The sequence below is a fragment of the Amphiura filiformis genome, chromosome 17 (genome assembly GCF_039555335.1).
Source record: "Amphiura filiformis chromosome 17, Afil_fr2py, whole genome shotgun sequence".
Classification (NCBI taxonomy): domain Eukaryota; kingdom Metazoa; phylum Echinodermata; class Ophiuroidea; order Amphilepidida; family Amphiuridae; genus Amphiura; species Amphiura filiformis.
In genome coordinates this window covers 61,319,109-61,346,936 of record NC_092644.1, presented here as the reverse complement: position 1 = coordinate 61,346,936, position 27,828 = coordinate 61,319,109, and the positions used below count along the sequence as shown (strand labels likewise).

Sequence of the window (27,828 nt, the reverse complement as noted above, 5' to 3'; positions counted from 1 at the left end):
AAAAGTGGTTTACACTAGTGTATAAAAGTACTAGTAGTGTTACCATAAAAGTAAAAAAATGTTAAATTTCAGTACTCTGTCAATTTTAAACTGTTAGCAAGTTTTTAGATTCACTATTCATTGAATTCAAAGCTAAAGTTTCCTATCATGTGTTGTTATTTTCATGGTACATGTAGCAGCTTGGAACATGAAAAGCTAAAAAAAATAAATATAGCAAGAAAATGTCCACTTTTAATCCAAAGATGTAAATCAGGCCAAAAGGGGGGGCAAGCATTTTTGGCAGGTTGAAAGGGGGGTCAAGCGATTTTTGGCAGGTCGAAAGGGGGGCAAGCAATTTTTGGCACAGATATTTTGGGCACCGTTTCTATATTACGTCCTAAAAAGACGTAGGAAAACGTTACAAACACGTTCAAATATATGCAAAATTTCCTACTCGCTGCGCTCGCATTATATATGTTAAGACAATTTAAGGTTTTAAATTGGGTTCCCCAAAATCTTGCATGTGTAAGGGGGGCAAAGATTTTTGGCACGTCAAAAGGGGGGGCAAAGGTTTTTGGCACATCGAAGGGGGGGCAAAGGTTTTTGGCACGGCCAAAGGGGGGGCAAGCAATTTTGGCAGACCATTTTGAGAATTCACCCCGGGTACACATAATTATTGCACCACCCCTAAGTGTGTATTTCCCATTGACATCCAAAATGGCGTAAGCCAGTCCTCAATATACATAGGTACGGCGTATATAGGACTGGCAAGCGAGTCTAGGTTACCGTTGTAAGTTACAGTCCAGTACACATAATTATTGCACCACCCCTATAAATATAGAATCTGTGCCCAAGTATCTGTGACAAAAATCGCTTCCCCCCTTTCGACCTGCCAAGAAACGCTTGACCCCCACGCCCACTTTCGACCTGCCAAAAATCTTTGCCCCCCCTATAATTCACTACCCGGGGTATTTATTTTATTTATTTTATTTATTTACACCTAATTATTGCACAACCCTAAAGCAGGGATTGTATTTTGAAAATAATGTACATGTAATGGAATCATGATACCAATTATTATTCAGCCCATTCCTGGTCTCTTACATACAAGGCAGATTTACATGGGAAAGATCAATGACCTATTATTTTAAAGTGACCACCAAATGGTCACATTCCTGACAATAGGCCTAGTAAATTTCTGTGTACAGACATCAGTTTGAGCTTTCAAAAAGGCAAAGTTTTTATCAACCATTTTATAGATCATCAGCTGTGTATTCAATAATTGAAGAAAATACAATTTAAACTCATAAGAACTCATGATAACAATCAATACATGCATGGAAATGATGGAATATATTTTTCAGACATCATATTCTACAGAAAAAAATCAATTAGGTACATATTTACAATAAAAGTGGTTTACACTAGTGTATAAAAGTACTAGTAGTGTTACCATAAAAGTAAAAAAAATGTTAAATTTCGTACTCTGTCAATTTTAAACTGTTAGCAAGTTTTTAGATTCACTATTCATTGAATTCAAAGCTAAAGTTTCCTATCATGTGTTGTTATTTTCATGGTACATGTAGCAGCTTGGAACATGAAAAGCTAAAAAAAAAAAAATATAGCAAGAAAATGTCCACTTTTAATCCAAAGATGTAAATCATCCAGTCCACTCACTGGAGTTAATTTTCTTAATTTAATTTAGATCCTAGCTAAATCATATAACAGGGTCAAGGAGTGTGGGAACAAGCACAATACTCACATTTTGATTATGAACAACAATTTCTACAAAATATTGAATTGTCATTGAGATGTTGTAGCTTTGGTTTTAGCATGACCATTTTAGCATGGTTTTATGAATGAAAGTGTAAATGAAAGAGTGAATGAAAGAGTGAATGAAAGAGGCAATTTATGTAGCAGGTGAGAATGCAATTTTGGCTCAATGAAAATAAGATTTGTCACAAGAGAAAATGTTTTCTATGACAAATAGTATGATATATTTGCCAAAAATTAGCTACCTTCAAAAACAAAAATGTAATGTGCAGTAAAATGCACCACATCAGAATTCACTATCTACATGCAGCATGAACGGATGACACTTGCAGCCTTGCAGGTTCAGTTTTGTCTGTCACAACTGTTCTGTAAAAAAATAAAGTAATAATTATTTGTCATATATAAAGAACAACAAAATCATATAGTCATTAACCACTAATTAAAAGGGCATTTCGTGATCCACAGCATCATCCCCCCACTTTTTTCAAAAAAAGTTAAGATTTTTATACCACTGAAACCTTGGCTACATTGTTTATGTACCAAAGATTTTATGCAGATTAATTCGTTTAGCAAAAATATCTTCAGATTTGAATTTCGTTGTGGTATACCAGAACAAATTTAACCACACTGGCCTATCTATGGAGAAGTGTAATACACATAACCAATTAACCATGCATAACTCGCAAACGCAAAATCGGAATCAACTGAAATTTTGGGAATAAGGTTTTTTGTGAATATCTACTGATAAATGTCATAAAAAGAATATGCTAGGATCACAAAATCCTCCTTTAAGACCCCAAAACAAGCTAATGGCAATTGCCAACTGGAAAAAAAAAATGTGTAACATGGCAAAGCAATTAAATTGTGGTCAGCCGGTCGTGTTTTCATTGTTTTTTGTTTTTACTGACTTATTTCTAGAACTCTGATTCTGTATAAAGGATATTCTCCTCCTCAAAAGAAAGTCACAATTAAGAATCCGCCAAAAAAATTGTGCACAGTATAAAAATGCAAAGAAATTCACACAATATGCATCATATCAGTATAAGTGGATTTCAAAAAAATACTAAAAATTGAAATATCTTATTCCTGTTTTCTTTAAAAAAATAAATTTGGGTCGAGGACAAAATATATATTTTTTTGGAAAAGTAAGAAGCAGGTGTGAGTCGGCCTCTTTGTGTGTGTTTTTTTTTTTCTTTCTTTCTTTCTTCCTTTTTTTTTTTTTTAGGTTCGGTCATGTGTATACGCCAACCAAGAAATTTCTTTATTTAATCCAAGAATATTTTGCTTGAATTGTTTTCTAGGAGGTCATGGATAATGGAAAGGTTTCAGACAATTTGGATGCTTTTGACAAGATGGCAGCTTGGTTTGGTCTTAGTACAACAGGGTAAGTAATAAAGTAAACTTATTATAAAATGCACAGAGTTTGTCTTATTTCTTTTTTTCAAATTGACAAGATTATTTCTTATATTTATAGCCATTGTGGAGTACTTTTTGTTGCTTGAACTATTTTATGGAAGAAACCAAATGCAGTAGTATCAACTACCTTTTGATCTATCTGAAAAGGAAAACTTCTAATGCTGAATTCACTGCAGGGTTGTTGATTTACCGTATTTCGTCAAATAGTCGCCCCCCCCCTCAAATAAACGCCCCCACCACTTTTTTCAACCAAGATGTTTCAAAAATTCCGATATTTCCATGCTATCTTGTGTAGTAAGCTTACCAAGTTGCTCACATGGTCAATAATAGCAGCAATAAATGGCGAAAATCTGCATCCGAACCCGGAAGTGAACCAAAAGTCAGTGTCAAAAGGTCATAGTTCGTCATTTTTGCGTGACTTTTAAGCTTACCTAATGATTTTAACGGGAATTTTCAGGGCAAAAAAAAAAAACCTTCGCCGCCCTCGCCGCGAAATAAAAGCACCGACTTCAACTTCCAGTCCCCCTTACAATAGCAGATAGCGCCCTCACGATCATCAACACGACTTTCTGCTTTGCTCCGAGGAAAAAGATCAAGAAATCTACTTTTTGACATATGTATGAACTTTTACAGACTTGATGTGATTTAATCTGTTATATGTGAGTACTTCTGGATTTCATCGCTGAAAAATTTGCTGATATTTCTTTTGTGCGTTGATAAATTTGGAAGTTTTACGTTCGTAGAACCTGGTCTTATATTGATACTGTACTGTGCATATAAACACACCATAATGCTCATCAAAATCCTCGGACTTTAATTCCGATTGATTGATCGATTCTTGTTTATGTAACATCAATTTGTGACTTTGTGTTTTTGCATCATTGACTTCAATCTATATCATTGACTCGATTCTCCTATTACAAGAAGTGTGATAAACACCTTTCACTGTGATCTTTGTAAAAGCACAAGTTCCAAACATGCCTATTAAATACCGAAGTTGCTACGACTGTAAACAGAATAAAGGGAAAGAAGTGAGCATCAGACAGTGTGATGAACTCTTATGCGATGCATGTGACGATATTAGACACGGCAAAATTCCCGCTACTAATAAACAAAATGTAAACAAAAACACTGAAGAAAATGGTCTTGCCAAATATGTTGCCTCCATCACCTCTCAGGCTTCAGACATCCGTAATGACTCCCCTAAAAATGGGTCGGCTACCCCCATCCAAACTGATCACTGCTCAAGTCCACAATGTAGTATTGATAATTCAGACAAACCTATATGCACTTGTTCCATTTGCTCTTAAAAAATTACCCGCAAAGTCAACCAAGTGGGTCTGTATGGTGTGTAAGGACTTTCATTCTCTAATGAAAACTTTGCAAACTTCAGTTGGTGATCTGCAACGACAAGTAAATCTAATGCGCTCTGAGCAAAAATTAATGCAAAAGAAACAAGAAACATTATGCAAAGAAAACAACAGCCTGAAACAGCAAGTTGCAAACCTGAGTCAAAATCTATCTGAGCTAAAAGAATCTCAAAGCAAGAATGAACACATTGGTCAAGAGTGTCAAGATCCTCCGCTGAATGATGAGTCTTCCAAAACGCTAATAATTGGCGACTCGATGGTGAGGGATTTTGACAAAGAAACTTTCGAGAATGCTAAAATTCAATCTATTAGTGGTGCTAAAGCTCTTGATGTGTTCAAGGAATTAAATTGTCGCCAAGACTTAAACACTTTCAGTGATATCATTATCCACTGTGGTACTAATGATGTGTCCAGCAGATCACCGGTCAACGATGTTGTGTCAACTCTAGAAGCTGCAGTTACTTTCATTCAGGTTGAGGCGCCGACAACTATCGTGCATATTTCCGCCGTGTGCCCCCGTGACAAGCTGGAGCTGAACCCTGATATCCAAGAGTTGAACGATAATCTGAAGGAACTCTCAACACGCTTGGATTGTGGCTTTATAGACGCCGGTTTGAAGATGACATATAGAGATGGTTCTGCAGATACATCGTACATGTAGCTGATTGATGGCCTACATCTCAACCAGCGTGGTTTTGAGACTCTCTCACAAACATTCGCTGAGTCTATCCCAGGACTCACTATAGCCAAAGAGAAATGGTCAACTATCACCAGAAAGAACAAGAAGAATGACCCTAAGAAAAACAGAGATCATTCGAGGTCCGTTACCTCGCACTCCTTCTCTTCGTCAAATAATGACAGGCGCAAAAGGTTCCAAGTAACAACCCGTGGCCAGAACTCTACGCGTCGGTATTTACGTAATGAAACGCCACAATCGCGTTCTCACTCGGGTGGGAATCATGACAGTAACCGCGAACGGCAATACTCCGGTTGTTACAACTGTGGACTTTCAAATCACAATCAGAAAACATGTTACCACAGGGAACGAGTGAGATGTCACAACTGTAATGTTCTCGGTCACAAGTCTCGTCATTGCAGAAATACAAATTGGGACTGAGTTAATGGCCATGATAAGCGAGCAGAAAAGTTGCTTTCTAGTTCTGATGAAATTATTTCATCTAATGATCAATTCGCTCGTGCCTATGACTCTTATCATGCTTATATGCAAGTAAATGAATGCATTAATGATAATAATGTTGTTGATGATAATAATGTTGTTAATAATAATGTTGCTATGGATGTTGTGATAATAATGTTGTTGATAATCATGTTACTGATAATAGTGTTGTTGATAATAATGTTTTTTATAATAAAGTTGTTGATAATCATGTTGATAATAATCATGTTGATAATAATAATGTTGTTGATAATCATGTTGGTGATAAGCTTGTTGATGATAATAATGTTGATGAAAATGATGTTGATGATAATTATGTTGTTCATAATCATGTTGATGATAATCATGCTATTAATAATGATGTTGTTGATAATTATGTTGTTGATAATCATGTTAATCGTAATAATGTTGTTGATGATCATGTTGATCATAATAATGATGTTGATAATAGTGTTGTTAATGATGAAGTTGATCATAGCAATGTTGTTGATAATTATGTTGTTGATAACCATATTGTTGATAATAATGTTGTTGATAATCATGTAGATCATAATAATGCTGTTGATAATACTGTTGCTGGTAATAATGTTGATCATAATAATGTTGTTTTACCCAGCACTGAACCACCGTGTACTCATGTAAATGAAGATGAAAATGTCACTGATAAGACTGATTTTGTTTCAAACCATGCAGACTACTTGCAACTTCAGGATGGCAAAGTTCCCCATTTAAAAACCAAGGGTATAAAATTTGCGCATATTAATGTCCATAGTCTTATTGGTAAAATTGACGAGTTCAGATATTTATGTGGTAATACTTTTGATGTAATCTGCGTCAATGAAACTATATGTGATCATACAATCAATGATGATGAATTGAAGTTAGATGGGTACAATATTTTGAGATGTGATCGCAACAGAGGCGGAGGAGGTGTCGCTGTTTTTATCAATGATAGATTTAATTGTAAAAGACGGATGATTTATGTGATAATACAGTTGAATGTATTTGGGTAGAAGTTACCCCTCCACACATGAGTTCAATATTTATTTGTGCAGTGTATAATCCAGATGGCAAAAATAATGTTTTTCCTAACAAGCTGTCAACTATGTTATCAAATGCGTCTGTTGAGAAGAAAGAACTTGTATTACTTGGTGATTTTAATTGTGATTTTTCAATTGGTATTGATAGTAGTAAACAAACCAAAGATTAAAAATTTGTTTGTGATATGTTCCAACTACAACAGTTCATTACTGTTCCAACTCGAGTGACGCCTACTAGTAAAACAATTATTGATTTATTTTTTACATCGAAATGTGAATTGTACGGAGAAAGCGGTGTTATACAAACTGCCATAAGTGATCACTTTATGATCTATGCGATTCAAATGCAAGGCCTATCAAGGGTGGCCATAAGACAGTTGATTATCGCTGTTTTAAAGATTTTAATGAACAAACGTTTGTGAATGATCTCCATAAAATACCATGGTGTAATATTGCTAATTAAGATGATGTTGATGTTGCATTGAAAAATTGGGACACCATGTTCTTTGATGTAATAAACCGCCATTTACCAAAGAAAAGTAAGCGTGTTAAGACCTCCCCAGCTCCTTGGTTAAGTGGAGAGATTAAGAAGAAAATGTTACAAAGAGATTCTCTTCACCGCTCGGCAGTTCGTACAAATAATGTTTTTGACTGGGAGGCATATAAAAGAGCACGTAATGATGTAACATGTATGATAAGATCTTCTAAGAGTGAGTATTACAAGAACTTAATCAGTCAAAATAGTAAAAACTCCAGTAAACTATGGCAATCTCTTAAAAGGTCCTTCCATCTAAGAAATCTTCAAATCCATCATCCATTGTTTATGATGGTAATGTTTTAACATCTGACGATGATATTTCAAATGGCCTTAACAAACATTTTGCAAATGTTGCAACAAAGTTAATTGGCAGTTGTAATATTAATTGTACTGGTAATGTTAAGGGTGAAAGTGTAAAGTTGAGTAAAGTTAGCCCTCTCCTTGATTTACCTCTCATAACTCCTGAGTTTGTTGACAAGGAAATTCGTGCAATGAGTGCTAATAAGGCCACTGGTCTTGATGATTTAAGTTGTAGAGTGCTCAAATTAGCTTGTCCTGCTATTGTAGACAGCTTGACATACATTTTAAACTTATCCTTGTCAAAGGGTATTTTTCCAACTGCATGGAAAGAGGCTAAGGTTACACCCTTGCATAAAGGTGGTAATCTCGACGACACTAATAATTACAGGCCTATTTCAATTCTGCCTGTGGTAAGTAAGATAATTGAAAGGGCAGTGCTTAATCATGTATATTCTTATGTAACACAGCATGGCATTTTAAATGAGCACCAGTCAGGTTTTCGCCAGGGCATTCTACTGATACCGCTCTTATAGACATGGTGGACGACTGGCTCTCAAATATTAATTCAGGTAAAATGACCGGCGTGGCCTTTATCGACTTACGTAAGGCATTCGATACTGTAAACCATGCTATCTTGATTAATAAATTGTGTGATATTGGGGCATCTAGTAACACTATAAAATGGTTTAGGTCATATCTGACTGGAAGAATGCAAAGAGTTTTATTTAATGGTATTGTTTCTGATGCACTTCCCGTGAAAACGGGAGTTCCACAAGGCAGTATCCTTGGGCCACTGTTGTTTCTTATTTTTATTAATGATATGCCAATGGTAATTAAACATGGAAAGATCTCAATGTACGCTGATGATACCACACTATATGTTAGTGGAAGTGATGTTAATGTAATATCCAAGAAGCTTACCGATGATATGGAAGAAATTACTAAGTGGCTTCGTAATAACATGCTTTTCCTCAATACTGACAAAACAAATGTTATGCTATTGGGCAGTAGTTCAAAATTACGCAATGTTCATGATGATTCGTTTTCAGTTATGGTAAATGGTTGTAAACTTGACAGGGTAAATAAGGCTAAATGTTTGGGTGTGATAATTGATGATGAGTTGCTGTGGCACAAACAAGTAAATGGTGTTACACAGAAAGTTTTCTGTAAGATAGCTCTTTTAAGGCGTCTTAGCACATTTCTTGATGCCAATATTTTAAATATTCTGTATAAGTCATTGATTCAGCCCCAGTTTGACTACTGCAGTGCTGTATGGTTTGGTAGATATAACGAGGATGTCCATAAACTCAGTGTATTACAAAAACGTTGTGCCAGAATTATATTAAGTGTTAATTATCTAACTTCATCTGATATTATGTTTCCAATGTTAGGATGGAAGTCACTTCAAGACCGTTGTAACTATTTTAAGGCTTTACTGATGTATAAATCTCTAAATGGTTTGGCTCCATCATATCTCTCTTCAAAATTCAATTATATTTCAGATAGACATTGTGTTAATACGAGACAAGCAAGATCTGATCTGCTGGCGCTACCACCATGTTCCAATGGCAATGATACTGATTACTTCAAGTCCTCATTTTCCTATAGTGGTGTTCAAGTATGGAACAAAATTAATCTTGACATCAGAAAGTCACCAAGTATTCAATGTTTTAAGCGCATGTACAATTTATGATCAAATGGTATATTTCCATGTAGTTTATTATGTACTTTTTGATGAACATAAAATATTTAATATTTTACATGTATATCATGTTAAACAGTATCTTCATTTTATGTTTGTATATAATTATGTGGGTGTGTGTGTGGGGGGGGGTGTGGGGGGTGAGTGTATAGGGTTTGAGTTTTTACGACAAGGGGTGAAATAGTGTGGGATGTGTATGTGTTTGTACGGTAGTGGGGATATGAGGACGATAATGTTGCGCGGGGAGTAGTGCAGTGGTGGATATTTGAGGGTGATAGGAGAATATATGAGTTCAATATGAGTTTGCTTTTGATTCGGATTTGTGCAATATATTTGCTTATAATTTTGTGCCATGTTGAGTTTCCAATATTAGTACTAGGCATACTTTGTAATGATTTGTTCTTAACATTGTATTAGTTTAAGTACTTGAAAATTGGTCTATTTAAATTGTGATTTATATGTTTATGCTTTATTATAATACTCATGTATCTGTATGTTTTTTAATGTTATGCAGGGCCCGTGTAAGAACAGCATTTTAGCTGATCGGGCCACCCTGGGTAAATATGATGCAATAAATAAATAAATAATACAAATCCAAAATAAAACCTAACACTTTCATTCCCTTTTCAAATAATCGCACTCTAAAGTTTACACTTACACACATCAAAGTGTTATAAACACTAACGATATAAAAGATTTCTTAAATGCCATGTTTAAATTTTAAACATTGTTAGTGTTTAGAGGGACCTTCATGTCCCTGTACTTCGAGGGCAAAAAAACACACCACCGCCAACAACACCCCCCCCCCACATAAAAAAAGAAAAAAACTTCGACGCGAAATAAAAGCTCCGACCTCAACTTCCAGCCCCATGGATTATCCGTAACATTATAAAATTAATTATCGGATAGGCCTACTGATCATGCTGATCGATATTCAAGCATGCCAAAATACCGCCAGATGAAACAATATACAGCTTGTAATGAAAGCCAAATAAAATTATACAGAAAATAGACCTACTGTGGCTTTTATCATTATTAAACATGCCCAAAGCAAACAATTAAAAAATAAACAGATTCATAGGCCTAAATGCATTGATACAGAATGTAGCAATAGTTGCCCAAATAACAAATTATAGGCCTACGTAGGACCTACTCCCCATTCTACATTCTACACTCTACACTGGCATCTCCATCTTTGGATGGAGATGGTTGTGTACCTTTGCATTTATGAGATTATTAGTGTAATTTTTATTATCTTGCTGTATATTGATGTATTGATGATGTCAGTGTGAGGTGCACCGACAGTCCCCCCTTGGGGATTTTGTCGGTGGGCCTCTCACTGGTGTTACTGTTACTCTTGCCATTCTGCATGTTCTAAAGTTGTTTGCTTGCAGCTGGTCTGCTATTTTTATGCATAGTAATAGTATTGTTTGTATAATTCTTAAGTTAAAATCATATATTGTATACGGTATTAAGTTTGGTAGTTTTAAATCTGTAAAGCGCATTGAGGAATCTGAGATTCACAATGCGCTATATAAATGCTGTTTTATTATTATTATTATTATTTATATTCCAGAAAAATACAGAACTAATTTTTTGGATTAAAAATGTATTATCCAGTTTTGCCAAATGAAACATGGCTTAATATCCTAATCCTTTAGGTTATAGTCCTAACTGGCAATGAAGGTCAAATTTTAATATTTGGTCAATTTTTGGAAATAAGGGCCAAAAACATGTGTTTTTAGGGTGTTTTTCGACCTTTTTCGTATTCTGTGACAGTCAGGCCCAAAGACTTGAACAAAGACTTATTTCAAGTTTATGCATTCTAATATTTGGAAAACACATTTTCCAATCTTTTTAATATCCAATTAGCAAAAATGACATGTGATATTAAAATTATGAGCTAACCCTTAGCCTATACTCAAGATTTTGAATGCTTAGACTTGTGCCAAGTCTTACAATTTTGTCACTACAATTGTAAGAAAACATGCAATTTTTTGGGACAATTTTACCTCAAATTGACCAAATATTGAAATTTGACTCTTATTGCCAGTTAGGACTAGCTACAGGATTAGGATTGAGCTATGTTTCATTTGGCAAAACATGACAATATTATTTTTATTCAAAAAAACTAGTTCTGTATTTTTCTGGAATAGGGAGTAAGCCACTGAAAACGTAGTATAAAAATATAAAGAAGAAAAAATGTTATAAAAGCAGTAACATGTTTAACTTCCCTTTTTTACCTAAATTGAGCGTGGAAAGAAAGGTCCAAATAATTAAAAGTATACGGGTCTAATAAATGAAGCCTAAAATAAGCATTTTCCAAAGTGCAGGCAAAAACATCTCTTGCATAATAAGTACAACTTAGCCAACAATTTTACCTGCCCGTTATGATCTTGCCCTACTTTTCACAGATTGCATTGTAAATTTATGTTTAAGGGCTCGGATAGCGACGTTTTCACGTATTTTTTGTGGGACCTGAGAGCACACCAGACACATCGAATTGCAATTTGAATATGAGGAATGTCCTTAATTTAGATTTTTTTTTAAATTCGCGATATAATACACATTTTATGGCAAATTATTAAAAATTTATAGTTTTGAAATTTAAAAGTCCTCAAAGTAATTGTATAAATCTAACGATATGCACTTAAAGAGTATGAAGTTTGGGTGAACAGCATACGTCCATCATATTAAAATTTTGACCTTCATTATTGAAGATAATAGCTCAAAACACTAAACAAAATGTAGGTCTTTTTGGAAAAATGTTTATGTTCAATATGCAAAATTTTCAATTGATGGTCGGCTTTTCATCCCAGCTACATACAGTTTAATTAAATGTCATTAGATTCATAAAGTTAACTTCAAGGATGTGTATTACTAGTATCGCGAATTTCACAAAATCAAAATTATTTGATATCAGAAGGACATTCCTTATATACAGCATGCAATTCGATGTGCTTTCAGGTCCCATAACAATACTATGCAAATGTTGCTATCCGCTTCCTTAATTTATTGTATTAATGAAAATCATTGTCTAATTGTTGTTTTCGCGAATTTCACAAAATCAAAATTATTTGATATCATAAGGACATTCCTTATATATACAGCATGCAATTTGATGTGCTTTCAGGTCCCATAACAATACTATGCAAATGTTGCTATCCGCTTCCTTAATTTATTGTATTAATGAAAATCATTGTCTTGTTGTTTTTCGTATCATATTGTTTTGCATGAATGAAGTGATGATAACAATACTGCACTTTTCGCAAATACTTGCTTTTCGAAAGTGCAATTGTTATTAACACTACATTCGTAAATGCCAGTACTCTTTCCTGAAAAGTATTTGGTCTCAGAAAAAGAAAAGGCATTTACGAATGGCGTGTTATTGTAATCATCGCTCCATTCATGGAAAATAATGGAGCGGTAAAACAATAGCGTGACGTCATAGGTGTGTATTAAGAGGATTGAATTTATATGCTGTTTCACAGGTTTGTGTTGGCCTCCAATTTCACAATTTGAGATTATGGTGCACAGTGACATCGCCCCGATATCTTCATAGTAGAAATCGCCATGGTAGGTTGAATCCACAGCCACCCATGGCCATTTTATTCGGACCTTATGAGATGCATATTATTAGCGAAGTGACCTGACTAAGGCTACTGACAATAGACGGGTAATTGATTTCTCGCTGTGTGAGCAAGCTTGTATACGACATTGCGGTCAATGGTTATACTGTCTCCTCTTGAGTGAGTGCCGCTATAGCCTGCTGCGCGCTGTAGTCCATACATGACCAACGCAATATAAAATTGAGAGTTTTGGTCAAATTTTGAGTTCAAAGCGCACAGCCAATTTTCAAAGCGCATGCTAACGACTATAATATCTGTTCAACACATATTTTCAAGTGTATGAGACCACATCTGGTTTCTTGAGAAAAATTCATTTACGGGAGATATTCATCATTTTCTAACCCAGTATCCGAAGATTTTCGTCTGATATCAAAATCGTGCATAGCAATTCATGTGTATCGATCCCGTGTATTCATTTTAATGTCTCTGCTGCACCAAATAATTATTAGCCAGGCGATGTTGGTGTGTGGTGTTGCAATCAAAATTGAGTATGTTGGATTTTTCAGACATTTTACATAAATGACCAAGCAAAGTATCTATATGTACTATGGACGTGTTTACTTTTTTTTTACTATTAATTAGTAATTTTGTATCATTCTGTATAACTAGATCCAAGCCAGGGAGAAAGAGTGATGAAGAAGAACGTCAGTTGAGTGACATGGATATATCAGATGAAGATGATGATGTTGACGACATTGACGATGATGATGACAGTCGGAGGTGTAGTTCCAGTGACAGTTATGGTAGCTTTGGACGGTGTGGTGCTATTTCACCATTAGAAAGTGAATCGGCTAAAAAGGAACAACTTGATGCAACATTGAAGAAAATCAAATATTTAGAGGAACAGCAGCAAATGCAGGTAATTGTCATTATTGTTTGTAATGTTATCAAGCAACATGAATCGTTTTTTGGAAAAATAAATTTTGCCTAATGATGAAATGGAGAAATCTCAACTATTGGAGAGTTTTGATAGCAATCTTGAGTTCCTCCTGATTCCAGAAAATACAACATTATTTTGGTATTTTGTTATCAAAAAGATATCCTGTTTTACCACAGGGTCGCTGCGTTTTGAACTCGACTTCAGAAGTCAACTTCAAATGATGACCGGAGCAACATTTGTTGAATTCAAAGTCATGACTGGCAACTGACCACTGTGTTCCCTCACTAGTATTAATACATGTAGGCAACACATAGAGTAAACAACATAAAAATAAATTCTTTTTGCTAAAAGCAGCTGATTTTTCATGCGTACAGCTATTTACGTCTAACTCAATCCACTTTGATTAAAAAAATAGCCGGTTATAAATGCATAGAGCAAAGTTTTTAAAAATCGGTTGGTGGGATCCATTTTGTCTTTAGTCACCTTGGTGGTATTTTTTTTTTAATTTGAACTTCCAAGCAGTTTTGCATTTTCTTGTATTAACTTTGCGGGGTTTTGTACAAAATGACCGGGATCACCCAGAGTTGATTCGTACCTACGATCAAACAATCGAATTCACTTTTTTTTTTAAAGTCAACTATATTCTCTGATTAGTGTAAACACCCTGTCAGAAAATAATGTATGCTAATCCTTGGTTCCAGTGTATGAGGTTAGACTGGAATTCTGATATGTTTACATGTTGCTAATGAACTGGAAAATTGTCTATCCATACCAAATCAAGGAGGTCTTCCACCTGACCCCTTCTGATTTGCTTTATATTTTATTTAGTCAAATGTTGCACCTTTAAACCTGCAAGTTTGAGCACAGCGGGAAAAAGTGGGCAATATGGGAAGCTCCTTGCCGGGAAATTCGTACATCTCGCGGGAAACAAGAGCTATGGGAAAAAAAAAAAAAATGGAAAAAAAATCAAGGAAAAGTTGTCTAAATATTTCTTTAAATATACCCTTTTTTAACCACTGTAGTGTAGCACTGGACGCCCAGTTTATATGCCCGACAGTCGCTCCCCAAATCCGTCCCGTCACTCACAAGGTTATCCACCATCAACACAATATAGCGGTAGCTCACACAGAAAGTACTGTACGACATCTGTACAAGCACGATGCATGCGCAATCACTGCAATGCAGTCAAACTTTCCGTAAACAAACTAGCGCGAGCGGTGCTGCTAGTACCTCACGTATTGCGCCCAATGTGCAGCCTAGTGTGCCGATATTTTTTTTTACCGATTGCTGATTATTAAAAATGTAACGGTTTGACGTAAATTGGGCGGGATGATGACATAAATTAGGCGGGTTGATATGAATCTTCTTTTGATAACACTGAATTCACGCAACGCAATGCAAGTGTTACAATAGTGGATCTGATTGAGATAAAACCAAAATCAACAGAAATCTAAAATGGCTCCTAAACCGTTAGTCTACCGAGATCTAAGCAGATGAAAATAACTAAATCAGATAATACGATGTCTAAAATTGCATAGGGAATCCCCGACTACGTCATAGGGATGTCCCAAAAACATAAACATTCACCCTGCTATTTAGATAGGAAACCCCAACGGTTGGGGTTTCCTATCTAAATAGCAGGGTTTGAACGGTTTGTCAACAAACGTGTGCTACCTACAGACAACACAATAATAGCGGTAGCTCACACAGAAAGTACTGTACAAGTTTATTTGTTTCTATTTTTATCATCGCGAACCATGTACGGTGCCAATCCTCTCTTTGCTCCAATGTATGTACTGCAAAACTATTCACGATGAAAAAACGGGGGCCACCGCGCCCGCGATTGCTACCAGGCCATGTGCTCGCTAATTGCTAGCCTACTCAACTGGCTCACGTAAATATTCTGTTTGTTTACATCAATTGCAATGGGCATGGATAATGATGGATTTTTATAAAGTATTTAATATCAGACTGATTTGAAATATTCATAATCGTATTTTGTCAAGGTAACTATTAAGAACCTAAAATAACTGACACATGCACACACCATGATCAGAAGTGTTTTACATCTGATATTTATTAGCTTTGATGCGGGCTTTGATGATCGACATATTTACAGAATGTCCACTCAAACGCAGTAGGATGATAATAAACACATTACACGTATACACATTACATGCATAAACAACAAGTTTCTGAACGCTTTCAAGTCGCCAAAAAAGTGTCAAAAAGTATGCACCAAATCGCGCCATTTACAGTCTCATTTTTCAAAAATCTTCATCTTCTTTTTTTTCAGGCCGTGAGTTTGAGGTTCGTAGCTCTTACATATTTTTGGTGGCAGCCATTTAAATTAGAGAGGGGGTCTAAATTTGAACCCAAAAGCTGCCCTTTAAATAAATTTCATTCTATGGAGACTGTACCTTTCTTATAAAGAGAAAGATATAGGTCTGAAACCGTGTATACACACTAATTGCATACTCAATTTGTCAACAAGAATTTGTCTTTAAAAAGACAAAGTTCACGGATCAGGTGTATAGTAGGCCTACTCTTTGGTCTAACTTTCAGTATTATTATACTAACCCACAGATAATAACCTACTCTGCACAGATTTAACAATACAAGAGTGATTTGAGCCATAAATGATACTTGCATCTTGACTCTGGAAATTAATTTTCACAAAACCTCATTTTGCATAAATTAGGTTTTTAAGCCACCTACAGGAAACAAACTTACATCAAAATGTCCACTGTATAGACTGTATCAAAAGATTGGTATACTGCTTTGATGTTCATTGAAACCCCCGTTCTACTTCTTCCAATTGCAACATTGGATCTACTAAAAACAACCAGAATGTATGGTTTGATGACCTCTTATGACATTAATCAGTAGATTAGGTCGATCTTATGTTACATTTTGGGATTGCAGTCTTGTCCATAATCACTGAAAACTGATGGGTACCAATTATTTTGATACACCCTGTATCAGCCCATTAGATGCTATTTCCCATTCGACACCCCATTCCTTTTTAAAAGAAGTATTATTTGGAAGCAAATCGCCTAATGTGTTTCAGGAACACTGCATGTTGGTAACATCTCAAATTATTTTGTTGAATAGTTTCCTATACAGGAAGGTTGGTGTTGGAAGTTATCTAAATGACGAAGAGACCAAGGAGAGCAATCAAATTAGGACAACAAAATAAAAAAATAAAAAACCCTACACCATAGGACTGTATGGTAAAACATACAATGTACCAGCAGGCTACTTTTTAGTCACCCCACCTTTGTAGGACTACACAACAAAAAAGCCCTCCACCATAGGACTTTACGGTAAAATATTTAGAGGACTAGGCCAATTAAACATTGAATCCAAAACCATTATGTAAATAAGATAATGGCCATTAAAATGGGCTCACAGACATGAGTTCATTATTATGTAAATGAGATGTTCAATGTTTGCATGTGATCTCAAAAAAGGACATGTTGACATAAATAAATAGACTGTGAGGTTGACAAATAAATCCGGTGTGTGAATTGTTGATTCGGTGACCGACTATCAGTGGGCACGGTAAATTAATCTGTTTACACCCTAGTGGTACCTTGCGCCCAACGTTACGTAAAAACTGGCAATCATGCTTAACAAACAAAGAAATGAAAATAATCTGTTGCAACTTTCGGATTTGCATACAAGTAATTCTAGTTCTACAACAACAGGTTTTATTATTTCTTTTAATACAAACACATTGCTGCCTAAAATTACTTTATAGCACTGATTAGATATCAAAATGAAGTAATAATTACAAATTTTCATGAACACTATCGCCTCTGTAATTTCCCGAGTATATAGACAGCACGAATATTTTCTGCAACGCTGTGACCAATATGTATGTCAAAACCCAGCGCAAAGGCTAAAAAGGCTAAAAATTTCCTACTCTGAGCAGTCTCACTGAAGATTAATTGTGCTAAATTGTCCTTGGCATGGGGAGCAGGATTAGATAAAGGCATACAAACGAGGAGGAATTATTTCCTAGTCTCTTAACCACAGGGTTGGTGGGTTACAATAGCTATTCAAGACACATGGTGTGTAAGGGATAAACTGTGCATATGAGATGTGGGTGCAAATGGTTTCAATGTTCACTGGCGTGAACAAAAAGGTTTTATTTTTAATTGTCTGCATCATGTCACAGGGTCATTTGACATACAATTTCTTTGCATATTTAAAAATATGCAAAAAAATTGTAATGTTTTGTAAACTGGCAAGTTTATCCCGCCCCCTAAATTCACATTCCTTGTCAGATTACCGTACTGACCTGAGTATAGTCCCACCCCGTTTTTGGGTGAACATTTTTCAAAATTGGGGGGTGGGACTATACTCAAATTTCAACACTTTGGTTTTTTTTTCTGGTCTTGGAGAGTGTCCCTGGACTGGACTATTTTTGAATAAATTTGCACTCATGCCATACTCTATTAATGATTTCAAAATGGATACAAATTCAATGCATTTTGAAATCATTAATAGAGTATGACAGGAGTACAAATTTATTCGAAACATATAGGCCTACAATTTTTTTTTCGATAATCTTAAATCATCAATTTTACACACACCCTGTTCTGATTCTAAGCCCTCAAATTGGTCTATGCTCCAAAACAAACACTTAGTATTGTGACGTTGTCACATCCTATACTATGGAAACTTGCCAAGAGATTACCAATAATAATGGACTCTGTGTTTACCATTCCAATATTTATATCAAATTCTAGTGACTCATGGATTGTTGTCCTCACGTCACAGTTTCCAAGCATTTTAGGCAGTACTAACAAATGTCATATCATTACAGTTCATTTCCATCTTCTGAATTAAAGCTAATATAGTAGCATTGCTGTTAATACTGAACGCCAGTAAGTGTCTGAAACCAGTCATGCTCCTGAATGTTCAGTGTGTTGAGCTTGAGACCCCATATTTTATTTGTAGCTTTTTGACTAAAAATACTTTACAATGTCACATCATCAAGAAGCAGTGATTGTAACTACTACGGACCCAGCACAAGTTGGTGTTGGTCATGTCCATGTTCAGTGCGATGTTGAAGATCAAAATAATGGCAGATATCGGAACAAGATTGGCCGGATCCTTGGAATCATTCAAGTCTGCCTGGGTGTTATATCTGTGCTGTGTGGACTCGTTACGATTTTCATCTTCTGGAATGAATTGGGCTTGGCTGTTCACAACTCATTATGGTGGGGAGGGGTGAGTATTTTTCTCAAGGTATATTTTGTATATATTAATAGGGGGAAAACTCATTCAGAAGCATATGTGACACGATCAAGGGAAATGAGTCGGATGTCGCTAATATTGATTTTGAGATATTGGCAAAGGAAGTGTTTAAATTCTTTTGTTTTATATTGTTTTCTGCGATTGATAAATTGATGTAATTTCGCAAAAAAAGTTGTATCAACATGGGGTTTTCAGTTTCTGAAAGCTCTAAATGTCCTCTTAAGAAACATGTATGTAAAACTCATTTTCAACCAGGGTCGACATGTGACTCATTCCCCTTGATCATGTCACATATATGCTTGTCGATGTGATTCTACAGCATTTCGGCTGCAATTTGGAATGAAGCATAGTACATGTAGTAAAGTCACCGCATAGATAAGATCTGTGTAAAATTTAGCATTTACGATGAAGTATTTTGAGCAGTGGCAGCATAAGGCATTAATTGGGGTATCAAGTATCAGAAAATAGTGGGACTCCAGATAGTGGGGCTGGGGAGGCAATCATGTTCCAAGGGAAAGCCCCCCTGCCCCCCCCAAAAAAAAAAACCCTCCAAAACAAACAAAAAAACCCACCTTGAATAAAATACTTAACATTTTCGAAGTGTGATAATGCTCAATTTTCAAGACAGGTTGCCTGTTTATACGACCCAGGAGCAAGCCCACAATATACTGTGATACATACATGATATATCTGAGGTCCCCCATATTAATAAGAAAAATTATCAGCCACGGGGGAGGGGGGATGTCAAAATTACAAAAATTTCACATTTTACAGCATTTTTGTGCAAAATTTGTTGTTGTTGTTTTTGCCCCCCCTGAAATTCACTGAAATGCTTCCTCCCAAAAAAATTCCTGGCACCGCCACTGAAAATTATGCACCAAATAATAACACAGTTTTAGGCAGATGTGATATGGTGATATGTACACAAATGTGGTCCAAAGTTTAGCGTTTATTTTGCTTTTCAGATCAAAATAAACACTTTGGTATAAGTGGAAGATGAGGTGCACATATCAGATATGCTGCTTTCTTTTACAGAAGCAGATGCATACTGTAAAATTAAATATTTGGAAAATTGAACCTATTTTATAATAATATAAGAATAGGTAAAAAACCAATCAAATCTATTTCCTCTTTGCTGTTCACACTGATGGCTACCTATCACAACTTCAGAATATGAAAAACAAGCTTTGAGACTTTTTGCCGTAAAGCGGAGATGGTTTTTAATATCTGCCTTCAAGGAGCCTATAAAAGGGTTACATTTGGCAGGATATTTGTTACTCTTTACTTCAAAATGTAAACATATTTGTTTATAGCATGTTCAAAAATAATGGTGGCAATTTTGGGTCATTCTGTCTTTGGAATAAGATACTATTACTAAGGTTAATTATATCACTCCATTCAACATTGACCTACTTTGGTTTTGCTAATTTCAGGTATACATTACTGCTGGTGTCTTTGGGATGAATTCTCCCACTCGCCAAACCCGTGCTGTAAGTTGATTATTATTATTATTAAAGCACATTTCTATAGCGCTCTACAAATAACACAGCACTTTTGCTCCAAAAAAAACATGACAAAATACATATGGAAAACAACAACAATAAATTACACATTTGGAAAAAGGTTTTTCTTCATGTAGTAAATTATGTTTTTGCCAAAGATAAAACCCAAAGAGACCTGACTCCACCATATTGATTTGTAACAAACTGACACCAAAAATGTATCAGGCATTTATCGTCTGAAATCGAACAATAATTTGGGTCTTTATGCTTGAATGTTACAAAGGTCCTATGTCGTTTTTAGATGGGGGTGATTCAATATCAATTGCCCCCCCCCATTTTGACAATTTTAATCATAAAGTCACAAACACATGTTTGATTATAATATGTATATAAATAATGGCTTCAATTGGGACATCATTTTTTAAACAATTCAACTTCTCAGGGGGCACATCTCCCTCAGACACCTCCAGTGTCTTGTGAGTCTTTGTGAGGCACGTCCCCCTCAGACACCAAACTCAACTGTTACAAAAGTATTTGCCCCCCCCCCTCCATTTCAGAATGGATTGATGTCCTATCTGTTATTGAAAGCTATATATAGAAAAATGTAATTATTTCAAGTCACCAATTAGGGAATAGTGTATAAGCCTTTGGAAATCAGTGTTTTAGCATTGAAGGGGCTACCCTGCCTAAAGAAAGAATAAATAAATATATATTAATGTTGATCTGTATACTATACCATATTTTGAATCAAATAGCATTAGTTTAATTTTTTTTTTCATCAGATAGTGAAGTGCATGGTCATGTCAATCATTGCAGCAACTGGGGCTCCATTTCATGTTGGCCAACAAGCATATGCATTCAGTCAAGTTAATCGCTCAGGCTACAATGGGGTATGTATTTTGCAAATAAGATGAGGTTTCTGGCGGCAGCAGGCACAGACTTTGCTCTTCCTTTGATTGGACCCCGGCTCACCATTCCACTATCTACAGTCAGTCTACTCTGAAGTACAAAGTACAGACCCGGATGCACACATTGTGCCGACTTTGAAGGCACACATAATTGCAGCACTACGCGCTGTATACACGCGCGTTGTCACTTTGTACTACAGAGTGGACAAACTCTAGAAAGAGAACTGTGAACTTTACATTTGGCTATTTCTGCACCACGTGAGCATGGGCTCATCAGTAGCATAGCCAGAATTTTAGTGCGAGGGGCAACGGCTCACAAAGCCACATTTTCATCCCCATTTGTCAATTTTTTGTCCCATTTTTAGTCATGATAAGGACACTTTACTCTTTGCTGTCCCCATTTTATCCAAAAAAATTTTCTGCGATGGCAGTCCCCTGGCTACGCCCCTGAATGGGCTTCTGATAGCTATCATGGAATCAATGTCTGTGTCTGTATTAAAAAAATGCCTAAAACCCCACCTTTTTTTTCATCAGGCTAGATTTGGCTTATTTCCTTTTTCACTGGTATTAGTGTTGTTTTTGCTATGATTCTTGTTTTTCTTGTTTATGGTGCTATGTGCTTCGTAGAGCGCCACAAATAATAATAATTAATACCGTATTCATTCCAATAAGCGCCCAGGGCGCTTAACAAAGTCATTTTGGGTGGGCGCTTATTTTTTACATTGTTTGCCTATTTTTTTTGTAAGGGGCGTTTATTAGAGACAATGTACGCTATTAAAGGGTCCTGAGACGTTCTAGTTACTTTTCTGATACAGAAAATGTATTACAAGTTTACACAGGACTTTGAATCTCCCAGCTATTTCACATAGGTACCCTTAAACAAATTGAAAATACCCAGGGTGGGCGCTCATTGGGGCATGGGCACTTATTGGAACGAATACGGTAATAATAAACACAACATCTTGAATAATGATGTCTCATTATGTCATATATCATATTGTGTTATGTAAGATATCAGGGAGAAGACATTGAAGATATTTGATTGAAATATGCAAATAACTCCAGCTATATGGGGCGGGGGTACTCAGTACAAATGACCATACGGGACGTGCATAAACATGGGTAGCATTTTACGGCCTTCTGGTATATCAATGACCCCTTTTTCAAAGCCTATTTTGGTATATGAATGGGTCCTTTTTTCAAAATTTTCTCAATTTTTTTTTTTTTTACAGCCAAATTTTTCCTTAATCTAGCCAAAATTTTCTAAATTTTCCCAAAATTTTGGGAAAATTCGTAAAAATTAAGGCAATTTTGGTTAAATTCGGCCGAAAATTTCGACTTTGGGTATATCAATGGGTCCAAATTTCTTGAAAAATTGGTATATTTATGGGTCCACTTTCAAAATCTCAGCGGCACGTCCCTACCAAAAGCAAACTTGAGTACCCCAGTATATGGGCTTCACCTCCGGGCTTCACCTACAGGATCTTGTCAATCTGTAGGCAAATGCCATGCACATAGTTATCTCAGTGAATGCAAGAAGTAGTTGCATGTACAGAGGACATCGATTCCATTTTGTTCTGTTTGTTAGTTGAAATTACTTCAAATGGTTCTTTTTGCCTGTAAACATTTGTTTCTCTATTTCCTACAGACCATCTGGCCTTGGTTCTTTTTTATCATCGCTGGCTCAGCTGGGTTTGTAGAGTTTTTCATATCCATAGCATCTGCTGCCACCTGCTGTAAAGGTGCTTACTGCTGTAAGTGTTGCTGGTCTTGTTGTTGTGATTGTTGCTGTGGACCAGCTGCTGTCCAACACACAGTAAGTTAGTTACCTGTTCACTATGGACCACAATGGCCTCGATCCCAATGGCATAGTCCAATAACCTCAATTAAACAATCATAGTGCAAAATTTGACCTCAAGTACAGAGTATGAGTTTTTGTACCCAAATTTTTAAAGGTCATTCAATGAATGTGCCATGATAGATGCGCATGTTGTGGATCCTATACTATGATCAGCTCTTAATAGGCGGGAATTATTTGGTTTTTGTTACTGCGCGAGTCAATAAAGTTCCAACTTACGCACACGTAAATTCACAAAAGCGCACGTCATTCACGCAAAACACAGTTCATGTAGGTGCTGCGCCTAGCTGTGTGTACCCCATTCTGTTATCAATCCACGATGTTATGAGTCCCGCCTATTACGAGCTGATCAGAGGATAGTGGTTTTAGATATTGTCATGATTACTGCAATACTTATGGATAGCAATCATTTTGTGTCTGCATCCCAGGACGGTGAGAGTTTGTAAGGGCAATATCGGGACCCCAGGTCACGCCACTGTACAACTTGAATAGCACAAGAGGTTTTTTTTTAAAACTTTTTCTCTATTTTTGGAAACAATACTCTTTCCTTAGAAAAAGTGCCATTTCTTTATTCCATCAGGGATTTAATTTTCAGCCCGTTCTGGGGCTTTTTAGCCCGAATTTACGCGCTTTCCCCCCGATTTTCAGGTTTTTTCTTCAGGCTTACTTACATCCCTGTTCCATACATTCCTCGAATTTGCTGTAAGGGATCTCTAAACAATTTCTGATACATTAAAAAAAACATAATTTTGGATACTTTTGAGCAATTATTGATATTAAAAGAGTTTAAGGCATGTTTGATCAATTTTTAAATACAATAAAGATGATGTCATAATACTTAAAACTTCAACAACAGTGAGTGGTTTTCCAAAGAATAGTTTGTAAAGTACTATACTTGTATTTAGTAATTGGGAATCTGGAACATTTTAACAAATCAATGTTTTTCTATACATACCGGTATTGCAACTCATGAATAATATTAGAGAGAGAGTGCCTGGGTAATCGTGACGTCAGTCACCCTTCCCTTATTTTATCAAACTTCCCTGCTGCATCCCTCTGTATTATTCTGACAATGTTGAATTCATCCGTGTATGCGATGCTCACAACAACTATCTGTTTATCAGGGTCTGCTGTTTGTAGGGAGGTGGTGTTTACTTGCTGAAAAATACAAGGAAATTGTTATATTTCCTTGCTGAATCTTTTACTTAAAACCTTTGTTCGCATCCCTTTATATCCACCAATAATATAACTTCTAATAATTTCCTTGTATTTTTTCGTCTTTTCCGCTACCATTTAGGTGCAGTATGGACACCAACCAAATCTTAACACTGAGTCCAACCACATCTACCAGTCCAATACGCCATATGAAAACCAACCAAGTACACCATACTACAATCAAGGATTCAAGTGATATAGAAACAAGCAATTTTACTGTGCAATGACAAAGTCACACAAATACGTTGCGCAAATACGTCAAATTCCTCAAATTACAAATACGACATACTGGGCTTGCACAGTATAGGTGATCGGCAAATACATCGTTATGCGATACACATTTCAAATACAACATAAATTAATTAATTAATATCGTACTAATTAAGCTACTTTGAGGCATGGTTTTTGGTGCATATATATAGAGTAGAACATAACAAACTAATATACCAATTTTCTCAAAAATGTTTAAAATGTCGAATACGTCAGTATGTGATGCGGCCGCCGGCCAATATATCCCAACTTAACATGCTTAAATGGAATCAGCCAAATGTGTTCACTTTTGTACAGGCTCCTGCGGTCCATGAAAGTCCTTGAATTTGAAAACTCCTTTTCAAGGCCTTGAAAGCCCTGGAAATTGGAATTTTACCTAAAGTATAATTTTGACTAAATTTGGGGAGTGGAGAGGAGCTGTCACTTTTGTTAATATGTGCCGCATGGAGAGCCGCATCATGATTTGTGTGTTGTGGTAACCGTTCTGACTCTAAGAATATATATAATATTTCTTACTTTCTAAGTTGTTTTTTTAAACATGGTTTTTAAACATGAAACTTGATGCGCAGAACTGACTCTAAACATATAGGCCCTAAATAATATTTTAATACTTTCTACCATTTAATAATATTAAATCATAACAATTCATGAGATGATTAAAACGTGCGCCGAAAATCCGTCCGTGGATTCTCTGCGAACGTGCGCAGAATTACTCCACCGAACTATATACGGAGGGGATTTTCAGCGCACATGCGCCAAAAATCCATCAGTGGATTCCCTGCGACCGTGCGCAGAATTACTCCACCAGAACTATATACGGAGGGGATTTTCAGCGCACATGCGCAGAAAATCCGACTGTGGATTCCTTGCGTCCACCGTGCGCAGATAATCCACTATCGGAAGTTCTGCGTAGGGTCACAGAAGCTCCACTGGTGGATCATGTGTACATACATGCCTATATCGCAAATTAAGGAAAATGGATATATAGTTTTTTTATATCTGAACTTTTGAAATATCAAATGTAAGATACATGATGATGAGGCATACTCTGTTATTTTCTTGCCAACACACCTTGTCTTTTAAAATATCCAGGAGTGCTACAAATCACACTGCTCAAACCATTTAGGAGTGCTGTCAGAGTGCTAAAAATCACAATCCTCAACACATTAACACATTTGTTTAGGAGTGCGATTGACTTGGGATCATTTAAGGAGTGCGGTGGAGTGTGATCGCACCCACACTCCTCAAAAGACAAGGCCTGTGCCAAACTGTATATATTGCAAATATGAATTCCACCAATTGTATTGTGAATACTTGATTTATAATTACTTGTGTGTAATTATGATATTATTGTATTATCTACATCTACAACAATACTTAGTAAAGTTGCCATAAAGGCAATATCTGACTAAAAACGTCATGTTATGTTTTGTTTTGAGTTTGTGTGCCATACTTGATTTGTACATATGAAAAGTAGATCTATAGCAATATTTAATTTTGTATCATAAAATAAAAATAACTATTAATGACTAATACTTGATTTCCTTGTAATGTATTGCTCTACCTTGTATCTACAAGCTTTTTAGAACAATTTTATATGATGGTTCTTTAAGAATAAGAGTTCCCTCTGAAGTATATTGTTTAAGACATAAACTATGACACTAAACCCTTACTACTATTATACTCCTGCACATGTTGGCAGTTTTTTAGTTTCATAGGCTGTGACACAGACTACTCTGGAGACCTGAAGTGATGAACCAAGGCTCTTGTCACACCAAATCCCCCCATGGGATGCTGGCCATCCTGATATTTAAGCTTTTAGGCCTTTTTTGTACTTTTTAGACCATATTTCTTTACCATTTTGGTCAAAGTTTTCCCCTTAAAATTGGCTTGCCCCCCTCTGAAAAAAGTGCTGGCTGTGCCACTGACCAAATGTTAAAAATGGACCATTTTGACAATTGTATGAGAGTCCATTATAAGGTCTGGTGCTAAAGGATAATAGATCCTATTTTGGATAACCTGTAACCTGCTGATGCCTGGGGGGAGTGGCGACACTACATCGTAACATGCTATGATGTCATACTGTCAATCACATGACGTCATCAGTGAGGGATATCCCAATTGTAGACAAGATATCATTACAGCATCACCATCTGCTGAAGATGCTGTCGAATTAGTGAAAACGTTCCAGGTGAGCAAAAATAATGTAGTGTCAAATTTTTAAGAGTTTAAAACTTTTGATTCATTTATCTACCACTACATATGAATATACTCGTATAAGATATATAAATTGCATCTCATTTTGATCATGATCAACAATCTCCCATATGTCAGTGGCGGATGCAAGCAGGGGTACTACCGGCCCGTGCCTACTTTCATGGCCACTGAACATTCGCATCGCATAATAATAGTGTAAAAATGGTCCACAAAATGGTTTCAATTCAGCCTTTATTTTTGAAGTGCCCGCTTTGGCTTCTGTTGTGGAGGCCTGTACACTTCTTGTTTTAAGCAATGATAGCAACATTAGTGTCAAAATGGTATTTTCACTAAATTTGTCCTTTTCTGTATGAATGTTAATTATGTTATTATTATGAAAAATATAAACTGGTCCTTCTTTAGCATACATACTATATATATACCCTGCAATTGTCAATAGACAGACAAAGTGCCTACAAAAAAGCTAAAACATGGGAACGAATATGAGGAATTCAATGGACAAGCGATTTTTGACACACATTCACAGGGTGCCTTTTAAATAAAATGCTCTAAAAAGACTTAGGAAAATAGTACGGAAACGCTTAAATATAAAAATTTTCCTGCTCGCTGCGCTCGCAACATGTATCTCCATTTTAAGTTTGCAAATTGGGATCCAAAAAATTTGCCATGTATAAAGGGAGGGGAGCAAAGATTTTGGGCAGACCAAAGGGGGGAGGCAAGTGATTTTTGATGGGCCGAGGGGGGAAGCAATTTTTGGCAAGCCGTTTGGAAGGGCTCATAATTATT

At 36.0% G+C, this 27,828-nt stretch overlaps 2 protein-coding genes across 2 annotated transcripts in view; both read left to right on the top strand.

Moving 5' to 3' along the window:
* Window positions 1–27,828, top strand: part of LOC140137340 (uncharacterized) — a 50,785-nt gene that overhangs the window by 4,049 nt on the left and 18,908 nt on the right. The window contains exons 2-3 of the mRNA XM_072158982.1: window positions 3,054–3,136; window positions 13,534–13,783. Of these exons, the coding sequence (XP_072015083.1) occupies window positions 3,054–3,136; window positions 13,534–13,783 (333 nt within the window). The remainder of the gene's footprint in view (window positions 1–3,053; window positions 3,137–13,533; window positions 13,784–27,828) is intronic.
* LOC140138485 (uncharacterized) lies at window positions 21,363–24,781 on the top strand. Its single transcript, XM_072160369.1, has 3 exons — window positions 21,363–21,464; window positions 23,131–23,298; window positions 24,638–24,781. The coding sequence occupies exons 1-3, from the start codon at window positions 21,369–21,371 to the stop codon at window positions 24,749–24,751; spliced, it is 378 nt and encodes a 125-aa protein (XP_072016470.1). The 5' UTR covers window positions 21,363–21,368; the 3' UTR covers window positions 24,752–24,781.

Bases quoted from the DNA above. Each gene is read 5' to 3' on its own strand.
- LOC140138485 (XM_072160369.1), top strand. From the start codon at position 21,369: ATGGTCATGTCAATCATTGCAGCAACTGGGGCTCCATTTCATGTTGGC. The intron at 21,465-23,130 runs GTATGTATTTTG...TATTTCCTACAG, and splicing joins ATCGCTCAGGCTACAATGGG to ACCATCTGGCCTTGGTTCTT. The intron at 23,299-24,637 runs GTAAGTTAGTTA...GCTACCATTTAG, and splicing joins CAGCTGCTGTCCAACACACA to GTGCAGTATGGACACCAACC.